Source organism: Coenobita brevimanus, chromosome 71 (assembly GCF_032717465.1).
Source record: "Coenobita brevimanus isolate Jiangsu-jjx chromosome 71, ASM3271746v2, whole genome shotgun sequence".
NCBI lineage: Eukaryota > Metazoa > Arthropoda > Malacostraca > Decapoda > Coenobitidae > Coenobita > Coenobita brevimanus.
Genome location: NC_137024.1, coordinates 50,051,652 through 50,077,438, shown reverse-complemented (window position 1 = coordinate 50,077,438; position 25,787 = coordinate 50,051,652). Strand labels below are relative to the sequence as shown.

The 25,787-nt window shown below is 41.3% G+C and overlaps 1 protein-coding gene across 1 annotated transcript in view; it reads right to left on the bottom strand.

Moving 5' to 3' along the window:
* Positions 1–25,787, bottom strand: part of LOC145406639 (acetylcholine receptor subunit alpha-like) — a 606,054-nt gene that overhangs the window by 26,313 nt on the left and 553,954 nt on the right. Inside the window, exons 8-10 of the mRNA XM_080277717.1 lie at positions 20,464–20,610; positions 7,132–7,167; positions 1,399–1,633 (exon numbers count right to left, since the gene is read on the bottom strand). Coding sequence (XP_080133843.1) covers positions 1,399–1,633; positions 7,132–7,167; positions 20,464–20,610 — 418 coding nt within the window. The remainder of the gene's footprint in view (positions 1–1,398; positions 1,634–7,131; positions 7,168–20,463; positions 20,611–25,787) is intronic.

Here is a 25,787-nt window from a genome sequence, read left to right as displayed (position 1 = left end):
CCCAACCATATGAGAATATATAGTGTGGAGGACTTCAGTTTGGAGTGATTAACATTTTATGACCGAATGCACTTCCTGATGTCTACCAATGATCCTTGGGTGGACTCGAACCTCCGACCTTTCGGCCAGAGCGGAGCGCTCAAACACACTGAGCCACGGCTGCTATAGATACCGTACGTACTGTATATGAAAGCAAAATCACGTGAGAATGCGATGAAAATACTTTTTTTTTTTTTTTTCTCTCTCTCTCTCTCTAGATAGATAGATAGACAGATACAGATAGATACATAGAGATAGATACAGACAGACAGATGGATAGATAGTTAGATAGATAAACAGATGGACAGAATTATATATATATATATATATACAATTTGTGGTAGGTGGAGGCGCTCACCATCCACTCACTCGATGTAGTGCTGCTTTGGGTGTCTGCCCTTTCCTCTCTTCCTTCTTTCCTCTTGTCTTTCATTCCTTCATTCTTTCCTCTTCCCTCTGCCTATGGGTGTCTGTACACTTACTGACAAGCCAAATGGTATCCTGTACACCAGGAAACCATTTACTACGCTTGGTGGTAACCATAACACCAAATTATGGCGCCTGGTTGTTTAGTGGGTAATTAAGGCGCTCCAATCAGATTGAACCGATGCAGGTTTATATCCAAGGGATGGCTCGGGTTTATTGTTCACGTAATGTCACTCAGGGATGAGTGAGGCTAGTCACTCTCATCTTAAAAGTCAGGACCAACTTGCCTAGCCCCGGCCTCCTACGCTCCTCATGGGGCAACATAGGATTGGATGATATATATATATATATATATTCGTTCAGGACATGAACGATCTATTATTAGCATGCGACTTTTTTTTTTAGCTGCCTTCACAACACTGCCACCGACAGAAGCTACTTGTATTCACGCCTCGTAACGATTTACCAACGCTAAATGTGAAGAGTTCATCAGTATGGTAAAAGCAAGAACGCTTCATCACCAACAAACATTCCCTCGGTATAACATCCATTGGGTTCAACATATAGCTGTTTCATCCATTTAGCTGTACCATCCCTATGACTGTACCATCCCTTCGGCTGTACCATCCCTTTTGTTGTACCATCTCTATGACTGTACCATCCCTTTGGATATCCCCATGGCAGTACCATCCTTTTGGCTGTACTATCCCTTTGGCATAACCATCCTCTTGGATGTATTATCCCTTTGGCAATGCCAACCCATTGGCAGTACCATCCCTTTGCCTGTACCATCCACTTAGCATTATTATTCCTTTGGCAGTACAATCCCTTTGACTGTACCATTCCTTTGGTAGTACCATGCCTTTGCCAGTACTATCCTTTTGACTGTACCGTTCATTTTGCTGTGCGTCTTACCGCGGCAGGAGCACCAACCTTAGTGGAGACCTCCTTGATCCTGGTGTGCTCTGCGATGTAGTTGACACACCAGCACGTACGGTGGACCTCTGGCGAGCAGTGTGGCAGGGTGTGCTGGAAGGGGCGGAACGTGGGGCTCTTGTCGGGATCGTCCAGGGTGTAGGTGTCTTCCAACAGGGTGGTGGTGGGACCCCCGTGGATGTTAGTCGACCCGTGGATTCGGCACGTCGTGGAGAAGGGCCCGTCCGTCATCCTGTAGTATCGGGGACTTATGCTGATGTGGCAGTGCATTCTATGTGGCTGTGGTATTATTGATTCTTAAGTGGTTGTGGTATTATTAGTATATATCTGGCTGTAGTATTAGTGATTCTTATAGGTCTATGGGATTTGACATTGAATTATGATGTGGCTGTGGTACTGGATCCTTATGTGGCTGTGGTGTTGGATGTTTATGTGGCTGTGGTACTGGATCCTTATGTGGCTGTTGTACTGCATCCTTATGTGGCTGTGGTGTTGGATGTTTATGTGGCTGTGGTACTGGATCCTTATGTGGCTGTTGTACTGGATCCTTATGTGGCTGTGGTATTGGATCTTTATGTGGCTGTGGTATTGGATCTTCATGTGGCCGTGTTATTGGATCTTTATGTGGCTGTGGTGTTGGATCTTTATGTGGCTGTGGTGTTGGATCTTTATGTGGCTGTGGTGTTGGATCTTTATGTGGCTGTGGTGTTGGATCTTTATGTGGCTGTGGTGTTGGATCTTTATGTGGCTGTGGTGTTGGATCTTTATGTGGCTGTGGTGTTGGATCTTTATGTGGCTGTGGTGTTGGATCTTTATGTGGCTGTGGTGTTGGATCTTCATGTGGCTGTGGTGTTGGATCTTTATGTGGCTGTGGCACTGGATCCTGACGTGGCTGTGGTGTTGGATCCTGATGTGACTGTGATACTGGAGTCCTATGTGACTGTGGTATTGGATTCTTTTTTGAATGTGGAATAGAGTCTTCTGTGGCTGTGCTGCTGGATTCTCATATGTTTGTGGTACTGGAGTCTTATGTGGCTGTGGTTTTGAATTCTCACGTGGCTGTGGTACTGGAGTCTTATGCAACTACAGTATATGATTCTATGCGGCTGTGGTATAGGATTCTTTTGTGGCGGTGGTAGTAAGCTATTGTGTGGCATTGGTAGGGGAATTTCACGTGGCTGTGGTATTAAACTGCTGCGGTCTTATGTGACTGTGGCTCTAAGCTGCAGTGTGGACGCGATATTGCATCGTTTCATGGCTATGGTACTGGATTCTCATGTGACTGTGGTACTAGGAGTCTATGTGGTGGTAGTATTACACTATTATGTGGCTGTGGTATTAAAGTCTTATTTGGCTGTGTTTGTTCTTCGACAAATTAGTACTGGTAATTAGATTTTGGTTTAGTGTACCCCCTCAACACGATGACGTACTTTCCATTTTAAACTACCACGCATAAGCAGGTAAGTTACAATTCTGCCATACCACCAGACGATTTTTCTGAACCTAAGGAGGCTCTCTAGCGGTGAGAGGGGGCTAATGAAGGCAATACATGACTCCTCCAGTTCGAAAAGTCTCACACAAGTTAAAAATACCTGACTGTAGATAACACGATTAAAAAAAAATCACGTCATCGTGGTGAAAAGATTGACGATTGTGGTGCTGGTGAAAATCTAGATATCATAATTAGGTACTGGGATCTATGGAAGGAACTATTGCAATGAACAATAAACTTATTTCAGTAAAATGCCTTAGGAGAAGAAATCAGCAAAATCTGGCAAACTGATGTGATATGAAATATAGGAACTGTATACATTAAAACGAGACGTATATAATGATAATCAACCACCATGCACTAGTAGAGGCTGTACTAGAAAAAAAACAAGTATATATCCAGTTAAAAAAAAATGTCAACAGGGAGATTTACTTACTTTGTATTGGTTGTACAAATAGGTGGAAGTGAAAAGAAACTGAAAGAAGTTGAATCGCTCATTAGGGTAACCTGTTTAGGAAGGAAGTGCTTGCTGCAGTAAGATGGATGTAGAAACTGAGAACAGAAGAAACGAAGGAAATAACAGGATGAAAGAATAGTGGACGAAGGTAATGTGCCTCCGGATCCACTTATGGTGTCGTATTCTGAGAGGTTTTTGAAGATTTCGTAACGCCTCTTCCTCAGCGATATATTCTGCACATTACACCTTAAAATCCTCTTGTATATAATTGACTAAAAATATGTTATTAAAACGATATGAACTATAAGCAAGTGGATGCTAAGTTGTTATATGTAAAATAAGTTTGTGAGAAAGAGGTACTAAGTCTCCTTTGCCATCCAGAATACCAGGTACAGGAAACGGAAGGAAGGAAAGAAGAAAGACGGAAGAAAGGATGGAAGGAAGAAAGAAAGAAAGGAAAGAGGAGGGAAGTAAGGAAAGGATTACAGCACTCACTGAGAAAAGTCTGTGGGGGTCATACCTATGGCGTATATAGATTAAAGTGTTTTTCGATCTAGGTATAATAGACGTAGGAGCCGGCCGACTGACTGGAGGAAAGGAAGGAAGGAAGGAAGGAAGGAAGGGAGAGAAGGATCATATCAAATACAGAGAAAAAGCTGTCCAGCTCCCCACTTTTGTTGTACTTAAGTTATTGGTTCGAATGCTCGCTGATAGGGTGAGAGGATATATAGCTTAGCTTATAAGCCAGAGGGAAGATATGAAGGAATAGGCGAAGGATGGAAAGGAAGGATATGAGAGGAAGGAAGGGAGAGGAAGGAAGGAAGGAAGGAAGGAAGGATGGCAGGGTCACACCACTCACGGAGAAAAGTCGGATGGCCCCCTTCGAGTGTCGTAGGCGAGGTCCGGGTGTTTGTAGAGGGAGTCGTCGTAGTGTGGGGGGCGGTAGAAGCTGTCCTGCATCTCGTGCCCGTTGCACGTCCGGATCATCACGCGGTTCGGCTCCATAAACACGCTGGGGGCACGGCCGGAGCGGGGGTTAGGAGGGGACGGGGAAGGGGAGTAAAATCGGCAGGAGACGAGGTTACGAAAGGGAGTCAGAGGGAGGTAGGTTGGTTTTATGAGAGGGAGGGGGTGTTAGGAGGGTGAGTGAACCCTCAGACCTGCGGGAGGTTTTCAGCTGCTAGTGTAACTGACTAGTGATAGTCAGAGTAAAATTAGGTAAGTAGTGCCCAAAGTTTAAGGGTTAGATCGAGATAGCTTCTTAAGCCTCAGGCCTCTGGATGTTTCCCAGCAGTGAGTATAATCGTCTGGCGTTAGCCTGGGTAAAGACTTATAAGTTACTCCCCGAGGTTTATGGGTTTAAGTGATGAGAGGGAGTTAGAGGCCAGAGGGAGCTGGAAGGGAGGAAAGGGAGTTGGGAGGGGAGAAGGGAAACCTAGGAGGGGGGGATTTAGAATGGGGAGAAATTTAAGAAAGAAGGGGAATTAGAAAGGCAGAAGAAGTTAGGAGAGGGGGAAAGTGGATTAAAGGAGACAAAGGGAGCTACAAGAGGACAGAGAGTTAAAGGGAGATAGAGCTGGAACGAAGGAAAGCATACCAGGAAGAATAAAAGGGAAGAGGAGTTATGAGGGACAGGGTAGGATATGAAACTGGGAGGGTGAAGGGAGAATCAAAGGTGGGAGGGGAGTTGGAAGGGTGAAAGGGAGTTGGAAGGGGAGTAGGGTGTCAGGATTGAGGAAAGGAGACAGAAAAAACGGGCGGGGTGAGGGGAGGGTGATAGATGAAGGAAGAAACTGGATGAGATAGAGTGAAAGTGAAAGAGACGCAAGCAGCAAGAAGAGATAAACAAGGATGGACAGAGAACGAGGAAGGTTCGAGAGAGGAAAGCAAAGACACTGAAGGCGCAAGAGGGACTGGGTTGGGGTATAATAATTGAAATAAAAGTAAAAAATAAAAACAGTAAAAGGGAAAGATCAAGACCCCGAGCTAATATAAGACAGAACACATGTCACAAGGAAGGAATATTATAACCAATGGACAGTTAATGTGAGGCTACTGGCGTCCTTGCCCTCGCACCCCATCTGAAGGACCTAGTTTGGGCAGTGGAGGGGACGGCGGCGAGGTGCTAAGTAGGCCGCTCCACTAAACTACACGGCAGGCAGTTGGCTTGGCGGGAAGCTCGTGCAAGCAGAACTGATTGTATTACCATGGTATAAGTCCCCATGATGATAAAATAACAATGCAAGGTATCAAATGACTCACTTCATGGCAAAACTGACTGTGTATAATCATGGTTCCAGTTCCCATGATGGGAAACCAGCAATGGAAGGTCATATAAGTAAAACTGTATAACTACGTGTGCTTTGAAGACAAGAGCGTGACCCAATATTCCCACTTCCAGAAACATATGAACGAGTTACTTAATATGTACACAAAAATATTATTTCTTGGCAGTGTATAGTGCATCTGCATTATGCTGAACCAGTCGCCATGTTTCTGTAGGTGTACCTGCAACCGCACCCTGACCTGTGAGAGGGTCCATTAAATTGGGAATTATGGCGTGCAAGTACAGGATAAGCTCATGTTTGTGAGATTAAAGAGTCGTATGCTGAAGCCTTAAATCGTTACGGGGAAGATAAGCCCCAGTTTTCGACGATAAGTTCTGCAGCACATGATGGACCAGTCGCCCTTTCGGTCTACCATTACGACTGCACTGCCATGTGGGATGTGGGCTGATTATACCTAATAATCACAGGTCTGCTATAAGAAGATCGTCAAAAATCGAGGGCTTGCCTTCCATCTGACGCTTTAATGTTTAAGCATCGGGCCGTAAGACTGCGTTCCCCAGCAGATAGCAAAGGCATGAGGTTAGGGGGCGCTGTGAGGGCGAGATGAGTTGTGCACTCACACGCAGCGCGAGGGGTAGTTGGTAAAGCATCACCAGGTTAATTACTGTATTGCGGCCGTATTCTAGGTGACGTTGAAGGCTTCGTAGCACCTTGCCCTTAACAATTTATGATGAATATTACGTCCTGACATTTTCTTGTATGTTATTATATCAATTTAATATGGACACAGTGTTCAGTGATAACATACAAGTGGATGCTGAGGTGTGATGTGTGCAGAATAAACTGCTAGGGAAGATATGTTATAAAATTTCCAGTCACTTAGAATACGACCCTTAATGTTAAAAATTGATGCCAAAAGATAAGCGTCAAGAGACCGACTGGCACAAGGATGCAGGAACTAAACGGAAAAACATTTCACAATATGTCGTATCTTAGCGACATACAGTTTTCTTAATAATATCAGAAATCGATTGAATGACAGCGAATCTAACTAAGAAAACTAGTAAAATGCAACAGTGTCATGAAACATTCGATGCTTCATTATAATCATGCTTGTAATTATATTGCTGAGGTATTCAGTATTTTACTGACATTCATACGACGCGCTTCATGGCAAATGCATATCCATATGTCTATTTACATCCTCTTTCAAAATAAATTACTCTTAATCTTAAGATAAACTATATTATTCTATGGCAATTTAATTCTAGTGTGAATAAATTCTAGTTAGTTATTTCAAAACTTACCATGCATTTCAAACCATGCAGTTTTACCAGTGCACCAAAAATCATTCATATCCACTAAGGTTATTCTAAAATTCATCTCTATCAATAATGCAACTAGCATGAATGAGGTGAGGTAGGAAGCGAGCCTGGTGGCGTTAACTGGACAGGACAGGGCAGGGCAGGCGGGGTGAGGCAGTGTGAGGTTACCTGTTTGACTTGGAGTTCCCACCGGAGGACCAGAGGCTACGAGGAGAATGTGCCATAGTACAGGTTAGTGCTGGGTGGTGGTGCTGTGTGTGTGTGTGTGTGTGTGTGTGTGTGTGTGTTTCACTAGTTTGGTAGTAACAGTGTTGCTGAGCTGCGCTGAGGTAAGATGAAGTGAGCTGTGTTGTCCTGTGTTTGTTGTACTATGTTGGGGGTGGTATGGTGCAGGTGTGATGGTGGTGTGGTGTGGTGCGATGTGCTGAAACTGTAATGTGGTGTGTGCTGATAACGATGGTAATGGTGCTGGAAGTGTGGTGAAGCGCGGTGACAGAAATGGCGGTAGTGGAGATGGTAGGGTGGTAGCACTAGAGATGTTGGCAGCTTTTGTGGCAGGAATGGTGGCAGTCATATTGGTAGATGTAGTGGGCAGTGGTATATCCGGTGTTCGGAGAGGTGAAAGCAACAGTGATATTTTAGGGCTTTGTGACAGTAATGGTGGTGACAGTGATGGCAGGAGTCGTGGTGGCAGTGATGGTAGTAGTGGTGGTGAGGACAGTGATGGTAAAAATGGTGGTGGCTGTGACTGTTGTAGTGGTGGTGCTGGTAATGGTAGCAGTGTGACAATTGTGACAGTGATAATACCGCTGGTAGCAATGATGGCAGTAGTGGTGGTAGTCGTGGTGATGGTGGCAAAGTGGGGTAGCAGTATAATGGTGGTTGTAGTGGTATGAATGGCAGTGGTATCAGTGGCAGTTTGGTGATATGATACGGTAATGATGGTGATAACTGTGATGGCAGAAATAAAGATTATAGTGCTTGTAGAGCTGGTAATAATGATGATAGTGATGGTAGTAGTGAGAAGGTTGTGCTGCAGTACATCTAACACTTACATGCTAAAATATTATCTACTGTGAAGATGGCATGATGTTAAGAAACAATATCTACAGTATATATGTTTTTTTTTAAACCTCCGAATACTTGATTAAAGCTCAATATTTTTCAGATAATGTACAAAAGTGAATACTGTATTTATCCCACACTTTGATTATTTAACTGGATTATTTACATTATTTGTAACATTATTCATATCAACATGAAAACTGAGCTAAGTTATCCTACATCTGGCAACAAAAAAAAAAAAAAAAAAAAAAAAAAAAAAGGCGGTAGATTTTCAAGATTCGTGCGTCCATAATTATGCTGAGGTTACGAAAAAAAAGTAGGGATATATTAAATTGGGATAACCGTTGTTCGAAGGTACCTAAATAAATAACAAAAAATTCTAGACTCGTATGATTTGCAACAAAAAAATCATTAGAACAAAAGAATCCTCCTTAACGCTGTTTTTTGTATGATGTACCGTACACTCTCTTGCATGTTATCTTATGATATAGGCTATGTCAGTGAAGACTAAAATAGTTTGCATCAGAAAACTACAAAAAGGAAGATATTACAGTGGAACGGACATAAATAGTTCAGGAAGAGGCTTTACACAGTCTCTTCTAGTCACCAAGTATACGGCACCGAATCTCTCAGAACCTGCTGCCCTTTTTTTTTTTTCTTCATACAGTATAAAATTTACACTGACGCCTACAGTTTTTAACACAGCAAACTATATTGAACTAACAACATCAGAACACCAAAAAAATACGGCATGTAAGCACAGGAAAAGCATAAAATCTACGTTAACTATTGAAACCAAACTAACATAACGTCGTGAACCAACTGTGACCGAGTTACGTGACTGGCACAGCTACACCAATCCTGAATGCCCATGGAGTGTATTTTTAAACCCGTTCAATGCGATGACCTTTTATTCTTGCCATCAACACAATAATTTATCCAGCTTACAGTAGGACACACCAGAAGGGGTTAATGAAGGCTACATGTATCTCCTCCCGTTCGAAAAGTCTCCAATGTTGAATAAAATCGTGCAGTGGTAGCAATACGAATAATAGGACATAAATGACGCCATGGGAGTGAAGCGCTTAATCCCTTCCCTACGATGACGTCCTCTGTCTTCCATTCTTACTGGCACCAGACTTACATTCAGCCTATGACGGATCCCTAGTAGTGAAAGGGTTACTCCATTTGTGTTACATTCAAACCATTTTATTCTGCTTAAGGGGAAAAAATCGTGTCATGAAGGGGTTAATGGACACTGTTTCTAATCCAGTCACAGCAGATGGTCTCCGAAGTTAAGAAAATCGACTAGAGGTAGCAAGAAAAAAAAAAAGTCATCGGGCTGAAGGTGTTAATTCCTTCACTGTGATGACGACTTCAGTTAGCACAAGACAGCTCTTAAAAAGTTTAAGAAGGCCCACTATGACCTACTTGATCTAATATAAGAGATGAACCTTAAGCTTTTGAAAGCTGGCAGCTGATTGGTAGTCCAAGTGCATTCATAACTAATGATGCATTTTAAATTATTATAAAGGTTACAATAACCGTTTGACGATAAGATTGCCCCAGTAAAATATTATACACAATTATCTGCATATATTAATTTAAAAAAGGGGTCTTACAAAAACTATCAGATGGCCTAAATACGTTTGAAATTTTGATTTCTCTGGACAAACCAAAACAAGTCCAGGTAAAGTATTAAAAGTTCCTTGAATTTTTTCCCTTATGTTCAGACAAATTAAGATAAATTATCATTACTGCGATAGTTTGCAAAATCAAACCTAGTAAATATGACAGGGGTGGGGGGTAGGCCGCTCGTGGGATGTTTTACTAGGTTAGATTTTACCAAAAGTAGCAGTAATGACAATTTACCTTAATCTGCCTGAACATGGGGGAAGGGGGAATCAAGGTACTAGTAAAACTACTGGACGTATTTTGACTTGTACCGAGAATTCAAAATTTAGGATGTATCTAGGCCATCTTATAAACATTGTAAGGCCCCGTTTTTAAATTAATATATGCAAATAACTACGGTATATAATATACTTCACTTGGGCAGTCTTCTCGTCAAACGGTTGTTATAACCCTTATAGTAAAAATAATTGAAAATGCATCGTTAATAATTATTTCACTCGGACAGCCAATCACCTACCAGCTTTCAGAAGGTTAAGGCTTGACTCTTCTCAGATGAGATCGAATATGATAATGTAGTAAATAGGTTACTGAAAGGTAAACAGTCCTTCAGATCTGAAAAATCTCTGCTAAGCTGAATAAACCAGCCAGGTACTAGCAAGAATATATCCACCCATCAATCCATCATCCAATCCTATGTTGCCCCATGAGGAGAGTAGATGCCCGGGGCTAGGCAAGTTGGTCCTGGCGTTTAAGATGAGAGTGACCGGCCTCATTCATCCCTGAGTGGCATTACGTGAGCAATAAACCCCAACCATCCCTTAGATATAAACTTACACAGGCTAAATCCGACTTGAGCGCCTTAATTACCCACTAAACCACCAGGTGCCATAATTTGGTTATATGGTTACCATCCAGCGTAGTAAATGTTTCCTGGTGTACAGGAAACCATTTGACTTGTCACTCAGTGTACAGTCACCCACAGGCAGAAGGAAGAGGAAAGAATGAGGGAGAGAATGACAGAAGAGGGAGTGTAAAGTCACCCTTAGGCAGAAGGAAGAGGAAAGAATGAAGGAAAGGAAGACAGAAGAGGAAGGAAGAGAGGAAGGGGCAGAAACCCAAAGCAGCACTACATCGAGTGAGTGGATGGTGAGCGTTCCCACCTACTACCAAACAAGAATATAATAAAGAAAAAAAGTCACCCTAGAGAGGTGGTTAACCCCTTCACTGCGATGTCGTCAATTTAGTTTTGCTGGTACCAGACGATTTTATTTAACTTAAAAGTGAGCTTCCAGAGTAAATGAGTTAGATGCAATTTCCTCTCGCAGCTCAGCCATGTATTTGTAGAACGAGCAAAACAGTGTGCAGAATCTTCCCATGTCTGCTGTTCTGTCTGCAAAACAAAAAATCTGGGTTATAAGACGAAAATTTTGTCAGGAACTTTTTAGCGTGAAGGAAGAGGAAAGGATAATGTTGAAACTTCCCTTCTCGTGTTCTTGCTGCGACAACAAGTCTGATTTACGACACGAAATCGATCTTAAATATGTTTGAGAATCTCATCCCAGGTTAACATTAAATCAGATATTATTTTGCTTGGCTTCAGAAAATACTTTCGAAGTCGACAGATCAGAGGTATCCCTGTTTAATAAAATGGTGTGTGGGCAGCAAGAATAAATCAATCACAACATCAGACTAAAGAGGTCAACCACTTCAATCCGAGGACGTCATTGTCATTTTATTCTTGTCATTTACTGGCGATTTTATTTTGCTTATGGCAAACTTTTTTTTTTTTTTTTTTTTTTTTTTTAAAGAATGGATGGGTTAAATTTCGATTTCATTAATTCCCCTCAGCTGAATAAAATCGTCTGTAGTTAGCAGTAGTATACTAACTGCAAGATGTCACCGGAATGAAGGGGTAAACCTCTGGACTGCAAGGACTTTCTATTGATCTGATTGTAGTTAACATCAAACGAATTAAAGCAATTCCTATACAGTAATGTGGTGACGTGTTATTTATTGTAGTCTTCATATTACCAAACGATTATTTTAAATTTAGGGAGTTATTTATTGTAGTCTTCATATTACCAGACGATTATTTTAAACTTAGGGAGCACGCCCTTTCGTGAATGGGTTTATGAATGTTGTACCAAACCCCCTCCAATTACAAAATTTTGTGCCGAGCTGAATATAATCGACGGAAGATAACAATACAAAAAAAAAAAAAAAAAGAAAAAGAAAAAGAAAAAAAAGCCCGGATTCAACAGGCAAATTCATGAACATGTTGATCGTGTTCCAGGTGGCTTTGGAAATTTCGAATCACATTTTCTAAGCGATTTATTCTGCACATTACACTTCAGTATCCTCTTGTAAGTTGTTAATGCAACCTATGTCGACATTAAAACGATATACAAGAAAATGTTATGGTGTAATATGCAAAATAAACCGCAGTGGTATTGCGAAGCCTCCTATGCTGCTTGACATAGGGCCACCGCTGCTACGACAGACCTATTTCCATGTGAATAAAATCGTCTGTGTGTAGCAAGAAAAACACATAAAAAAAGACGTCGTCCTAGGGAGTAACCCCTTCACTCCGATGACGCGTTTCTCGGTTTATTATTGCCATCTCAGGACGACTTTGCAACCTTACGAACTTATTATTTTACTGGAAGGATCTGTAGCCTCATTAACTCCCTCGGTATCTGAGAGCAGTTCCATAGAATCGAATGGAGGGATAATTTGAAACTGGTCTAACAATCATCAAACATCACTGGAAACAAAATACCTAAATCATCCTTAGAGGAACGGAATTAATAATGATTTACACTTTGAAATCACTACAGATAAAGACTATATGGCAAGATAATTCGACCTATGAGGAACGGTAACTTATATATCTCTGAATTCATACACACACACACTCACACACACACACACACACACACACACATACACACACACACACACACACACACACACACACAACGTGAAGAAGGTGATAATGATTTACCTTTTGAATAATTAGAGAGGTAATCAAACATCACTAGAAATAAAAAAAAGGGTGTCCATAAATCATGTTGACAACTTTGAAAATTTCTAGGAGATGAAGTTTGCGTGACAATGAATCGAGGTTCTGTGACACTGTAGTCAATGAAACTTGGTAGTATAAACTTGAAAGGGAAAAGACACGATTTAGTATCATGCAAATTTCACCTCCTATGAAGTTTTAAAGTAATCAAGATTGATTGTGGACGTCCTGTGTAAAATAAAGCAAAAACATCCAGCCTGGGCATAGGGATGAGAAATGATTTATCTTTTAAATTCACTAAAAGTAAAATAAACTAAATAAATCAATCTATGAATAACGAAATTAATAATGATTTACCTTTTGAATTCACTAGTGAAGTGAGGAGGGGAGTGGGGGGCGGTGGGGGAGGGGGGGAGAAATCAAATTAGTCACTTGGGCAGTAACAGCTGCGGCACCACTGACCACCGCACAGACCCTGGCAGCGGCTGGCAAGGTCGCTACTCTTTTACCCTTCGACCTGTGTTCCCGCCACCATAGCAGGATTTCTAGCATCTCTTCCTAGTTATTTATAATGCACATTAGGCCTTGCTATTCTCATGTATGCTCTTTACCTCCTTAGTATATAAAATGTATTAATAGCACGCAAAAGAATATTAATACGCCATATACAGACATAAATTGGTATAACGGAGAGGTGCTAGGAAGATAACTTAGTCGACGAGAATACGGGTATTTAGCCTCTTTACTCCGATGACGTATTTTTAATCTACAGATGATTACATACAACTTAGATCATATCTCTGGTACTGAATGGATTAATAACCCCTGCAGTTCGAATAAGTTTTTCTGAAGTTAAACAAAATCGGCCAGGGACTGCGTGAATAAGGTACAAAATACGTCACCGGATTCAAGGCATTAATTAGCTCGTGTTTCAAAGACAGGAAGTCACGGTGGCTGCCTCGTGCGTCGCCATTTGTCTGACTGTATTCATTGTGTTTATTTGTCAGCACAGCGGGTCTCTGGTTTAAAGGCAACTGAGATACATCTGTCGTATAACATCACCCGTTACACTGACCAGTACAGAGGCCAGTAGTAACACAGTATACGCCAAGAATATAGACCACTTGACATCCTTTGACTTTCATCTTTTTATGAAAGTGAAAAAAAAAAATGTTAAACTATTTTTATGTTCGTATGGTTTGCACACTGCCAATAGCAGAAAAAAAAAAATCCTATGGCCTCAGTTTTAGGCATGACATCAATCCGACTTGCTTTAAGTGCCTCCAAGTCTGACAGGACATGCTCTCTGATCGTTCCTCAAGGTTTACCAGGTTAAACTGACACGATGTATGATACTGTCGCAATTTTCCCTGCGCTCCCACTCTACCCATCAATTTCTGAACAATGGTTTATGTGTTACAACAAAGCGTACAATGATACACCGTGTTTCGTTCTCGTTCACCATTTCTGATAACCAGGAGGGAGAGGGGTGGGGTAAGGTGGAACCGCGAAAAGCGGTAACCCGTCACACGCAATGTATGAACATGTCATACCTACGGTATCAATCGTTTTTTTGGATCCAGTCATTACCCTCGGAGAAGGTACTGAGAATGCTAGCAGACAAAGTCCACATACAAGTTCAAGTGTAAAGAGGTTCTTAACATGTTAGCTAGTAAACGTTATATCAACATTATTAAAAGCAGTGGCATTTTGTATCTGTGATACCAACTAGCGTTTCAGTAAACAGAAGATAGTGTTCATGTCGACAGTGTTGTTCGACCGGAGGCCCGACACGACTAAAGCGACGACCATATTGTGCGTGGCGTATTTTATTGTACAAGTTGTTGACGCAGCCCGGCAGCGACCCTCCCAGCAGCCCCCACCATCTGCACTGGCCAGTGTGTATATACAGTACAATACATATAATATACAATAATATATACTAAATACATCTGTATAATCATGACAGAATGATACATGTGCAGCATGAAGCTTTACAGCTGACACTAAGCCTATCATGCAACTCAGCATCACTGTCACGCAGACAAGAGAGGCCGTAATCGAGGTGGCCTAAGAAGTTTCGTAGCACTTTTTTCTTTGTGAATTATTTTGCATATTGCACCTTAATTTTCTCTTGTTTGTCATTATGTCATTTTAATATCGGCTTAATTTGCATCAGTGACACAGACGAGGATATACTTGCGTAACAGGAAAACAAAATGAGAGAAAGAGAAAAAGGTGCCGCAAAATCTCCGAAGCCACTTTGAATACGCCCCTAGGACACCACCCCCGGACAACAGAGTAGGATGGATAGCAGAGGATACCTGACTAAAGGTAAATTCTTATTTCATGTCACTTGATTTACGCCAGAAAAGTTTGGTTAGGTTGCAGAGGCTGATTTAATTTACCGTCGACGTAAGTATTAACCGCAAAAGGGTAATAGCTATTGTATCAGCAGGTTATTAGTAATAAACTTAGGGGTAAGTTGTCTGGTAGGTCGCTTGCAAGGTACAGTTTCTGTTCACCTGTAATCCTTGTCCCTGGCTGGAGGGAAGTTAGCCAGGATTTTACACTTGATGATGACCTACATTATTATGGTGAGAGGTTAAAGCGTTTCAAGATTGCATGAGGTACAGCTGGCGATGACAATATTCGTGCAGTCTAGAAATACTTCACATCACCAACATCAGGTCATTCCTCGCTGTGGCACCCTGGCTACGACCTCCTTTCAGCCGGGGATAAGGGTGGAGAGTGAACAGAACTGTGGCTGGTGAGTGTACATGCCAGTGAACTGGATGGGATTAGGAGGGGAGTTCGGGGATTGCAAGTTCAGGGAAGGAATGGGGGAAGGGGTTGCGAGGGGTGTCCGGGGAGGCGAAAGTGAGCCGAATTATTAAAACCTGAGAACACAAAGGTGTGAAAATGACCAGAGTCTTTGATACCTGAAGCACACTGCGATAAAACACACCTAACCTTTTTGTATCGATGCTGAGTGAACTGTGTAGGAATGCAGGCACGTCTATCAGTTACACGTGTTCCATAAATGACCGTCAAAAATTACGGGTCTGCTTACACCTTCATAGCCTCAGCTTTAACAATAACAGCTATGTCCCAGCATCATGACGGGACAACTCCACTCAACTGCTATGACGTGATGGCTGTGTGAGAAATGGACCACCAAGCTGGGACTTACGGTTCTGTTGTATGACATTGTTGTGTCATGGAGGCAGTATATACATTACAAGACATTTTTTTTTTTTCAATCTGCACTAATAGAGCATCGCCTGAATTTTCGTACAAAGTATATAAAAATGGATGCCCAAGTCAACTTGCATCGTTTTTCACTACATAATATCCATCTGCAAATATAGCAATGCGCTGGACAGCAGCTGTAGAAAGAGAGTCGGCTGGATGGCGAGAGGGATTAGCTACCGCCACAATGACATATGATTACATACTTTACAGTGACAGGATAACACTAAATGTTTAGTCCATAGCAAACTGTAGGCGTTTAACTTTGAATGCAAGAGAATATTAAGGTGTAGTATGCAAGGTAAATCACTAAGAGGTGCTACGAAGTCACCCATATCAGTGAGAATACGGTTCATTGCGATTATATTATTTACACAGACCTTTAATGAATAAGTCCTTCATACTACTGTGGCTGGATACAAGGCAATTTATTAGTGTGAGAAATACTAAACTGTCTTATCAGTCTTCTTGGCTTGATCAAGGTTGTTTGGGTCACGATCTCTCTCTGTCAGCCAGTCTTAGCAGTTCACTATTTGGTCGCATCGTGGTTGCTTGGCTTTGGATCACGAGCTTTTTACTAGTAAAATTATTATCCTGCTTGGTCTAATTCTGGCTGCAGCGCTTGGTCAAATCCTGGTTCCTTTGCTCTGAATTACGAACTCTTATCGGCGAATTCTTTACCATCCAGCGTCAACAATTTTCTTGACCTAAACCATGTTGCCTTGATTTGTATCACGATCTCTGTACCACCCCTTTGGCGCCATTCCTCACACAGTTTTCGCCAGTAAATGAAAATGTCTGGGCACACTACAAGCCGACGCTGTCATATACAGTGACACACTAGCGGCTACGAGGCCAGGCATGCGACGTTGTTAGGGGCGTGATGCATCTACCACTAGCCAGTCCACCATCAGTAGGCTCGTACACCACCATACTTGTTACTCTTGATAGTATGACATTTAACAATAACTGTAAGCCAGAATTAATAGTAACTTCACCCCTACACTACGATGTTGTCCTTTTAATTATGCTTTTGTTTTGTTGTCCTTTTGTTTACATTAGACAACATACAGTTAGGGTGTCCTCTCGCAGTGAAGCGGTTAACAGAGACTGGACCGTATTCTTGCTACCGCAGGAGACTTCGTAGCTTCACGTCCTTAGCATTTTTTTTTTTTTTTTGCATACTACACCCTAGTGTCCTTAACATTAGGTGATTTCTGTACTGATAACATTTACATTAGCAACATATACGACGATTATTATGTCGAATAAAGCGCAAAGAGAAAAATGTTGCGAAATCTCCAAAGTCAACAAGAATACGGCACACTGTTTAACCGGTTTGCTACGAATGGTCCTTCGCAGTTAAACTGTTTCATGGCACCAGGAACTGAATACAAACAGGCTTTATCATTAGTGTATGGGTTATGTCTGAGATAAGATAAGAAAGACAAAACATAAATTAGGTGGAAGAGATTGAGCCAACTCTTCCTCTTGGACAGGTAGACTCGTTGGATTGTGACGTCACGCCCCTCAGGCAAGAACAGTTGTTTACCTTCTTAAACTGCTGGCGGGCACCGAGGGGACACATGGGGTAGGGGGTGTGTGGGGGGAGGGAGGGAGAGAGACGAGAGAAGCAGTAAGCGTGGGCACACTTTCACCCAGCCTCTTCTTCATAAATACAAAGACAAGTGTATAACAAATAAATGTATATGATTTAATTTTTGATGAGAGACAAGGTGCTACGTTCAATAATCTATGCATATTATATACAGTATGTAAACATATAATTAAAGACATTGGTGAATTATTAGACTAATAATACTTTATAAAGTGTATTAAAGGGCAAGCTGATGAAAGTAATGCATCACTGGAACAGAATCTGAAATCAAGCAAGCATACATCTAATTTGTCACCCCGATCAAACAGAATACGATTATGTTTAACATCACCAGGCTAAATATTAAGCTACTCAACTTTAACAACCGACATTACGTAACATACTATTAGAACACCACTGCAATTTCACAAGAAAATAACTTGGTTTATGAGCACATAAATTTCTCTACATCTACCACTAACTAGTCATATGTATTGGCGTGGATGACAATAATACGATTTTATATACACGCCATTTCTCGAGTTCATACAATGCTTGAAGAGTCAGTCATACTAAAAAACGAAAAAGAGAAAATCCAAGGTACTGCTTTCATGATCATTAACTTATTATAAACCTTCCCTGTAACAAGCTTGCTCAGTTTTTTCCTGAAACCTTGTACTTTACGTAAATATTCGTCAAGTGTCGTGGTAAGTCTTTATATTTTGCCAACATGTGACGATACATTCACATACTGGTATCAGACGGTCAGTGTGCTGCATGCCTTACTTAATTTCGGGAAACGGAAGGGATTTCCCAAATACAATTATCGTTACTGTATGGGTAAAGAATGTCTTACGCATTTTGTGTGGTTTATGGGAGGTGAAACCTGTTCCAGTGGTCGATGTGCTGTACCTCCAACCCTCCCATCCACCTCCACCACCACCTCAACTGTCACTCACCGCAACAAACAGCGTTTCGGGATGAGCACTAAGTTTTTGAAAAACAACTCGAGATGACACCAAAAATCAAAAGCTCTTTGTCATGTCCTCTCCTCCCTGCGGCCTTTGACCTTTGACTTTTCATGACCAGAGGTGACCTGACACGTAAACACTGTTACAGCTTCAACTACAACAACAACACTAATAACGTGAGAGTAGCTAGAGTAACACATGAGCTACAACCAGAGATAGGGGTGCACACACCAAGTAATGAGGTGATGTAAAGTGCTCAGGTGTGGTAGAAAGGTGAAATTCTAAGAGGTGAAGTGAGGTACTGAGGTGAACAATGGTACTATGGTGCGTATAACAGTACGTGATCTTCTAAAAAGTTAAGGTAACAACATGATCCCTGACATATCCACTTCATACCTGTCTCGCGGCATACTACAACCAATCCCTTCCTTTTGATTTGGCTAAAGGAAAGAATCTAAGTTTGAATTACAGTGCAACCAGTATCTAAAACTGTGCAAACATATGACTGTAAATGGTTCCGCAAATCTAACACGTAAAACGCACCTAAGAGCAATAAACAAAAATATCATCGAATAAAAACAGCAAGAAGACACATTTCGGCGCGCAAATCACCATCACACATTGGGCTGTGTTTCTTGCTGGCCTCGGAGATTTTGTAACGACCTTTCCTTAGCTATTTATTCGGCACATTACACCTTGATAATCCTCTTGTATGCTCCTGATGCATACTGTGAGGGTATTACACAGATATACATAACATACAAGAGAAAGTAAGCTGTAAGTTGGAAAATAAAAAGCTAAGTAACAGGCATCCCGAAGTCTCCCATACGGCCAATAACGAAGCAGTTATCCACCCCGGCTACAGAAAAATCTATAATTCCAGCCAGCCAAGCAATAAGGGCTAATTAGCAAGTCAAGCCCAAGCCCAGGTCAGCACAGGTCACAGAGATGCTACACAGGCTAATAAAGAAAAGAGATCATCATTAGTTTCGGACGCTGCCACTAGTACTAACTAGATCAAAAGTTCACCGATATTCCCCTAACGAACGAGAGTATTATGTGAAATATTCTAAGGTGACAGCAATATGAAGTATACAGTAACATTCTATGAGACGGAAGGACAGTCTCTGGCGTACTGGGAAGAATGGAAGATAATGACTGTAGGACACAACACTGGCAGGGGTTTGTCGGGGAACTTTTGCTCGTGATAGTACCGTCCTTGCCTGCTGGTTTGTCTGGAAAAGATACGTTAGCACTCTCTTGCTGGCCTTGTCTTCAGCATAGTGTCCGTGAATGTCCACTACTCTTTAATACCTATAAATGTGTCCACATAACCCTTACATATATAACCAGTACACCAAATCCCTCCAAATATAATTTTTCAGCAGCTCTCTGACACTCTAGGCATGATTTAAAATTTACTAGTTCCTCTCAACATCTAACCATACACCCAATTCTCCAAAGAGTTGTATTTCGCATGGTCACCAGTGTCAGTCCCCAATTATCACTGGATATTTACCACTACCTTGTCATACCCCAAATGGCTTTCAAGTATCCCAGTTATATCTTTACTCCAATATTCCCTAGTAATCTCATTTCTGCTAGTATCAGAAGTTACTCTATCCATCAATATTCCTTAACATTCCTAATACCACTAATATCCTCAGTACATACCTCAGTGTCCTTTCATACTGTATTTTAGCAGTCTTAGTACTTCTAGTAAATCTAGCAACTCCTCAGTACAGCTAGTAAATCAAACAATTACATAGTAACTCCTAATAATCCCAGTCGTTCCACTAACCCTTATGGTTTCCTTTATTACTCCTAACACCTGTCCAGTATTCATTAATACCCCATACCTTCTGACACCTTTCGACTCCACAAATATCCCCAATACCCTAGGTGGCTCTCCGGCACCCAAAGTTCCCTTTCAATGCCCTACAATCGGCGCTGGGTACCTGTGTTTGTTGAGCTGGTACTGTGGCCGCTTCATGATGAGGAGGCGTGGCAGGATGTGGATGAACACCCGCCTTACCCACGGTGCCATCTTGTGCGTCTGAGGCGACCGGAAGTGTACGTTGAGCACCAGCACCGTCACGCATATACTGTGATGCGAAAGGCGGTGGTGATAGTGGTGGATGATAGTGGCGGCAGGTGGTTAGTGGTGGAGATAGTGGTGGGGACAGTGAAGGCATATGGCAGCGGAAGGTAGTATGTGGTGGTAAGTGGTGGGAGATCGTTAAGAGGTGGCAGGCGGTGTTAGACGACGGTGATTGGCGGTGGCAGATGGTGGCAGACAAAGGTGATTGGTCAAGGCAGCAAGTGGTGGTGGCAGGCGATGGTGGGACGCGGTGGCCGACGGCAGGTGGTGGTGGCACAAGGGGGCAAAAGAGAGAAAAAAAAGAGCATAATTAGTCAATTCTAGTCCATCCCTACATATATATATATATATATATATATATATATATATATATATATATATATATATATATATATATATATATATATATATACAGTATGTATCATCATCTAATCCTGTGCTGCCTCACGAGGAGCGTAGGGGCCCAGGGCTAGGCAAGTTGGTCCTGACATTTAAGATGAGAGTGACTAGCCTCAGTCATCCCTGAGTGGCATTACGTGAGCAACAAACCCCAACCACCCCTTGGATGTAAACCTGCACCGGCTCAATCCGATTACCTTAATTACCCACTAAACCACCAGGCGCTATAATTTGGTTATATGGTTACCACCCAGCATAGTAAATGATATCCTGGTATATATATATATATATATATATATATATATATATATATATATATATATATATATATATATATATATATATATATTATTTGTGAGTGCTGGAAGCAAATTTCCATTAATACATGTTGCGTTAAACACGACAGCATTTTTGCAGTTGTTAATCTTCTTTCTAATATATCCATTTTTCCTCCTAATATTCTACCTTCATTGGAGTGAGCGAAAACCAGCTCTCCAAAGTCGTTCATTTTTGTTCGACGTTTCGTCTGGAGAGAGAACCATCAGGAATGGAAAGACCAGAACCACATCTGGGAATGAAATATGTTTACATAGATACGTGTGGAGCAAATGAATACTCTATTTAAAGGTACTGCACTTCAAAAATAATTTATGTATAACAAAGCAACAATTTTCTATACCCTTTATACAAGGGAGTATACACAAGGAAAGGCACTTGCTATATATACAACCTGAGTAGCTAGAATACTGAATGATTTTTTTCTTAAGCTACTTTTCAAATCTTTTCGAATATACTTTTTATATACATTACAGGAAGTTATATATACTGAAAGAATAATATAAAATATACATATTCTAATCTCTGGAATATAACTTATTTGATACTTTAAGCTAATGAAGCACCTATAAATACAAAAACGCCATACTTTTACTTACTTTATACAGGAGAGATACATCAAGACAGTACAGATGACATCTCGTATACTATATACTAATACTGCTAAAACTAAACATGCGTTGTTCCTACATTTGTATTTATACCCGACGCACAGGTTGGGGGTCGTGGGCGCAGCTAGACCGGATGCAGGCTGGCAAACACCCTTTCATGGATGTACTGGTAGACAGCACGAATGACAGCTTCACCAATGACGTCTATCGTATGCCAACCAACACGGAAAAATGTATGAACGGCAGAGGTGAATGTGCTCAGAACTACAAGAGAGGTGTTATAAGAGCGTATGTTAAAAGGGTCACTACAGTATATTCCTCATGGCAGTTTATAAACCAAGAGCTTCAACATCTACGCCAGATGCTCGTATATAATAACAAGGACTTTGACAATATCACTACTAAATATCTCAAATGTTATTGATCTGCCAACCTAAACCCCAAACTAGTGCCATTAGTGAGTTTACTGCAACATTTTTACCAACAGATATGAAAAAGATTAAAAAGCTATTAAGGATATTGGAAAAACAAACTGTCAACCTACTAACGAAAATTGTAAGCTCCGCATTGTCATACTACAAGAACCCACGTACTTGTGCCATGGTAATGACAAACTACTTAACCGGTCAGACTGGGATGCTGTCTAAAATCAATGAAGTGTTTGAATATCAGTGTGCTACCGAGGACTGCGCGCCTCTTAATAATACCTACATAGGTCACACGACATGCACCCTAGGTCGTCGGCTATCTCTACATGTGCAGGATGGAGCCGTCAAACATCATCAACTAGGACATCACGGAACTGATGCTGACGGAGATAGCATAGCCGAGATCGCCAAAACTGTGTCACACTGCAATGACTGGCAAAAACTGAAGATATTAGAAGCAATTAAAATAAGAGAAAGAGCACCGATGATTAATATACAAACTAACATGACTACGACCACATCCTTGTTTGACAGTGCTATAGGCAGCCGTCCAAGAGACAACGACACTCACCTCAGGTCAGATAATTCACCTAACTCTCTCTCTCTGTCCCCTTCCCCGTTTACCCCACCTCCCACATACTTGAGATCAGCCCGCATCCGGTCTAGCTGTGCCCATGACCCCCAGCCTGTGAGTCGGGTACCAATACAGATTAAGGAACAACGCATGTACAGTTTTAGTTCCACAATATCAGTATGTAGTACATGAGGCGTCATCTATACAGTCATGATGTATCTTCCCTGTAGAAGGTAATTAAATGTATGGTGATTTTGTATTTATAAGAACTTTATTATCTTTATATATCAAATAAGTTATACTGCAGAGATTAGTGTATGTATATTTTATATTATTCCTTCTGTATATATAACTTCCTGTAATTTAGGCAAAAAGTATATTCGAAAAGTTTTGATAAGTGTCTTAAGAAAAAATCATTCAATATTCTAGCTACTCAAGCAGGTTGTATATATAGCATTTGCCTTTTCTTATGTATACTCCCTTGTATAAAGAATACAGTAAATTGTTGTTTTGTTATACATAAATTATTTTTGAAGTGCAGTACCTTTAAATATTCATTTGCTCCACACGTATCTATGTAAACATATTTCATTCCCAGATGTGGTTGTGGTCTTTCCATTCCTGATGGTTCTCTCTCCAGACGAAACGTCGAACAAAAATGAACGACTTTGGAGAATTGGTTTTCGCTCACTCCAATGAAGGTAGAATATTAGGAGGAAAAATGAAAATATTAGAAAGAAGATTAACAACTGCAAAAATGCTGTCGTGTTTAACGCAACATGTATTAATGGAAATTTGCTTCCAGCACTCACAAATAATATATATATTATATATATATATATATATATATATATATATATCATCATCGTCATCCAATCCAACGTTGCCCCATGAGAAGCGTAGGAGCCCTGGGCTACGCAAGTTGGTCCTGACATTTAAGATGAGAGCGACCAGCCTCACTCATCCCTGAGTGGCATTACGTGAGCAATAAACCCCAACCACCCCTTGGATATAAACCTTCACCGCCTCAATCAGATTGGAGCGCCGTAATTACCCACTAAACCAGGAGCCAAAATTTGGTTATATGGTTACCACCCAGCGTAGTAAATGGTTTCCTGGTGTACAGGAAACCATTTGGCTTGTCACTCAGTGCAGAGGTACCTACACGCAGAATAAGGAGAAAAGAATGAAGGAAAAAAAGACGAAAGAGGGAGTTTAAAGTCACCCGGAGGCAGAAGGACGAGGAAAGAATGAAGGAAAGAAAGACAGAAGAGGATGGAAGGAACAAGAACTGGATACACAAGCGGTTTATATTGGTTGTTCATAATCCCCTCAGTACCAGATGTCTTCACAAACCTGCATAAACTCGCCTGCTGGTGGCAAGAAGAAGATAAGAAATAACATTACCACAATCAAGGGGTTAAGGAAAATCGTTTGGAGGCTCTACACTTTGAGAGATCCCAAAAGGAGAATGATTTCGTTCATTGGCAGAAACACCCACCCACTCACCCACACACACACACACACACACACACACACACACACACACACACACACACATACACACAAGAGCAAGCTAATGATGATAGCTGCATGAATAAAGGGTTAAATTCAAATCCCTGGAAACACTATCCCCTCAGGAAACAAATACACGACCAACATTACACTCTAGTAACATATATTACAAACATATATTATGCCTTCTTGATACAGTAAAAAAAAAAATTAAACTATGGGGTGACGGCGAACAGTTTCCAGAGAAGAGACAGAGCATGTTTTTGACCGTGTGTGTGTGTGTGTGTGTGTGTGTGTGTGTGTGGAGAGAGAGAGAGAGAGAGAGAGAGAGAGAGAGAGAGGATGAATACTCGTACAGCAAGTTAGTGTACTCTCTCTCCCTCTCTCTCTCTTTCTGTGTGTGTGTGTGTGTGTGTGTGTGTGTGTGTGTGTGTGTGTGTGTGTGTGTGTGTGTGTGTGTGTGTGTGTGTGTGTGTGTGTGTGTGTGTGTCCGGTCAGCTAACTTTCGGCCTGACAAATGCTACCAGTTTAGGGGGAGCCGAGCGAGTTTGAGCCGAATCCTCCAAAGCCACACCACACACACACAGCCTTTCAATAGATGCACTGCTTTTGTTTGTATCTATTTAACTTCACGCCTGTCTATCTATCTATCTATCTTTCAATCTCCTCAAAAATCCATACTCAATCTTTCATTCGTTAATGGTATTGTTATGTTCATTTAACTAAGCCCACTTTCTCTCTCTTGTTATCTTCATCTGATCAAGCCCATGTTCTCTCTCTCTCTCTGTTATGTTCATCTGATCAAGCCCGTGTTCTCTCTCTCTCTCTCTCTGTTATGTTCATCTGATTAAGCCCATGTTCTCTCTCTCTCTCTCTCTCTCTCTCTCTCTCGTAACGTTCATCTGATTAACTCCATGTTCTCCCTCTCTCTCTCTCTCTGGATGTTTGTTGTTAGGACAGATGAAGGGGAGTGTTGTTGTTGTTGTTGTTGTGCATGATATTAATAAAGTTTTGTGGTACTTGTTGTTATTGCTAGGGTGTTGTGGTGGTTATTGTTGCTGTATTTGCTACCGAAGTAGTTGTAGTAGTAGTAGTAGTAGCTGTTGTTGTTGTTGTTGTTGTTGTTGCTGTAATGCAATTAATGTGGTTAAGGTTGTTAATGACGATAATGTTTTTCCATGTTCGGATTTAGTGATTTCTTACTGTATTGTTTGTTATCAATGACTCTCCGCTGGTGAGGCTACTGTTGAAATTACCCTACTGTTGTCACTGTTATATTTGTTACTATTGTGTTGTTACTGCTGTGTATGTGTAATTA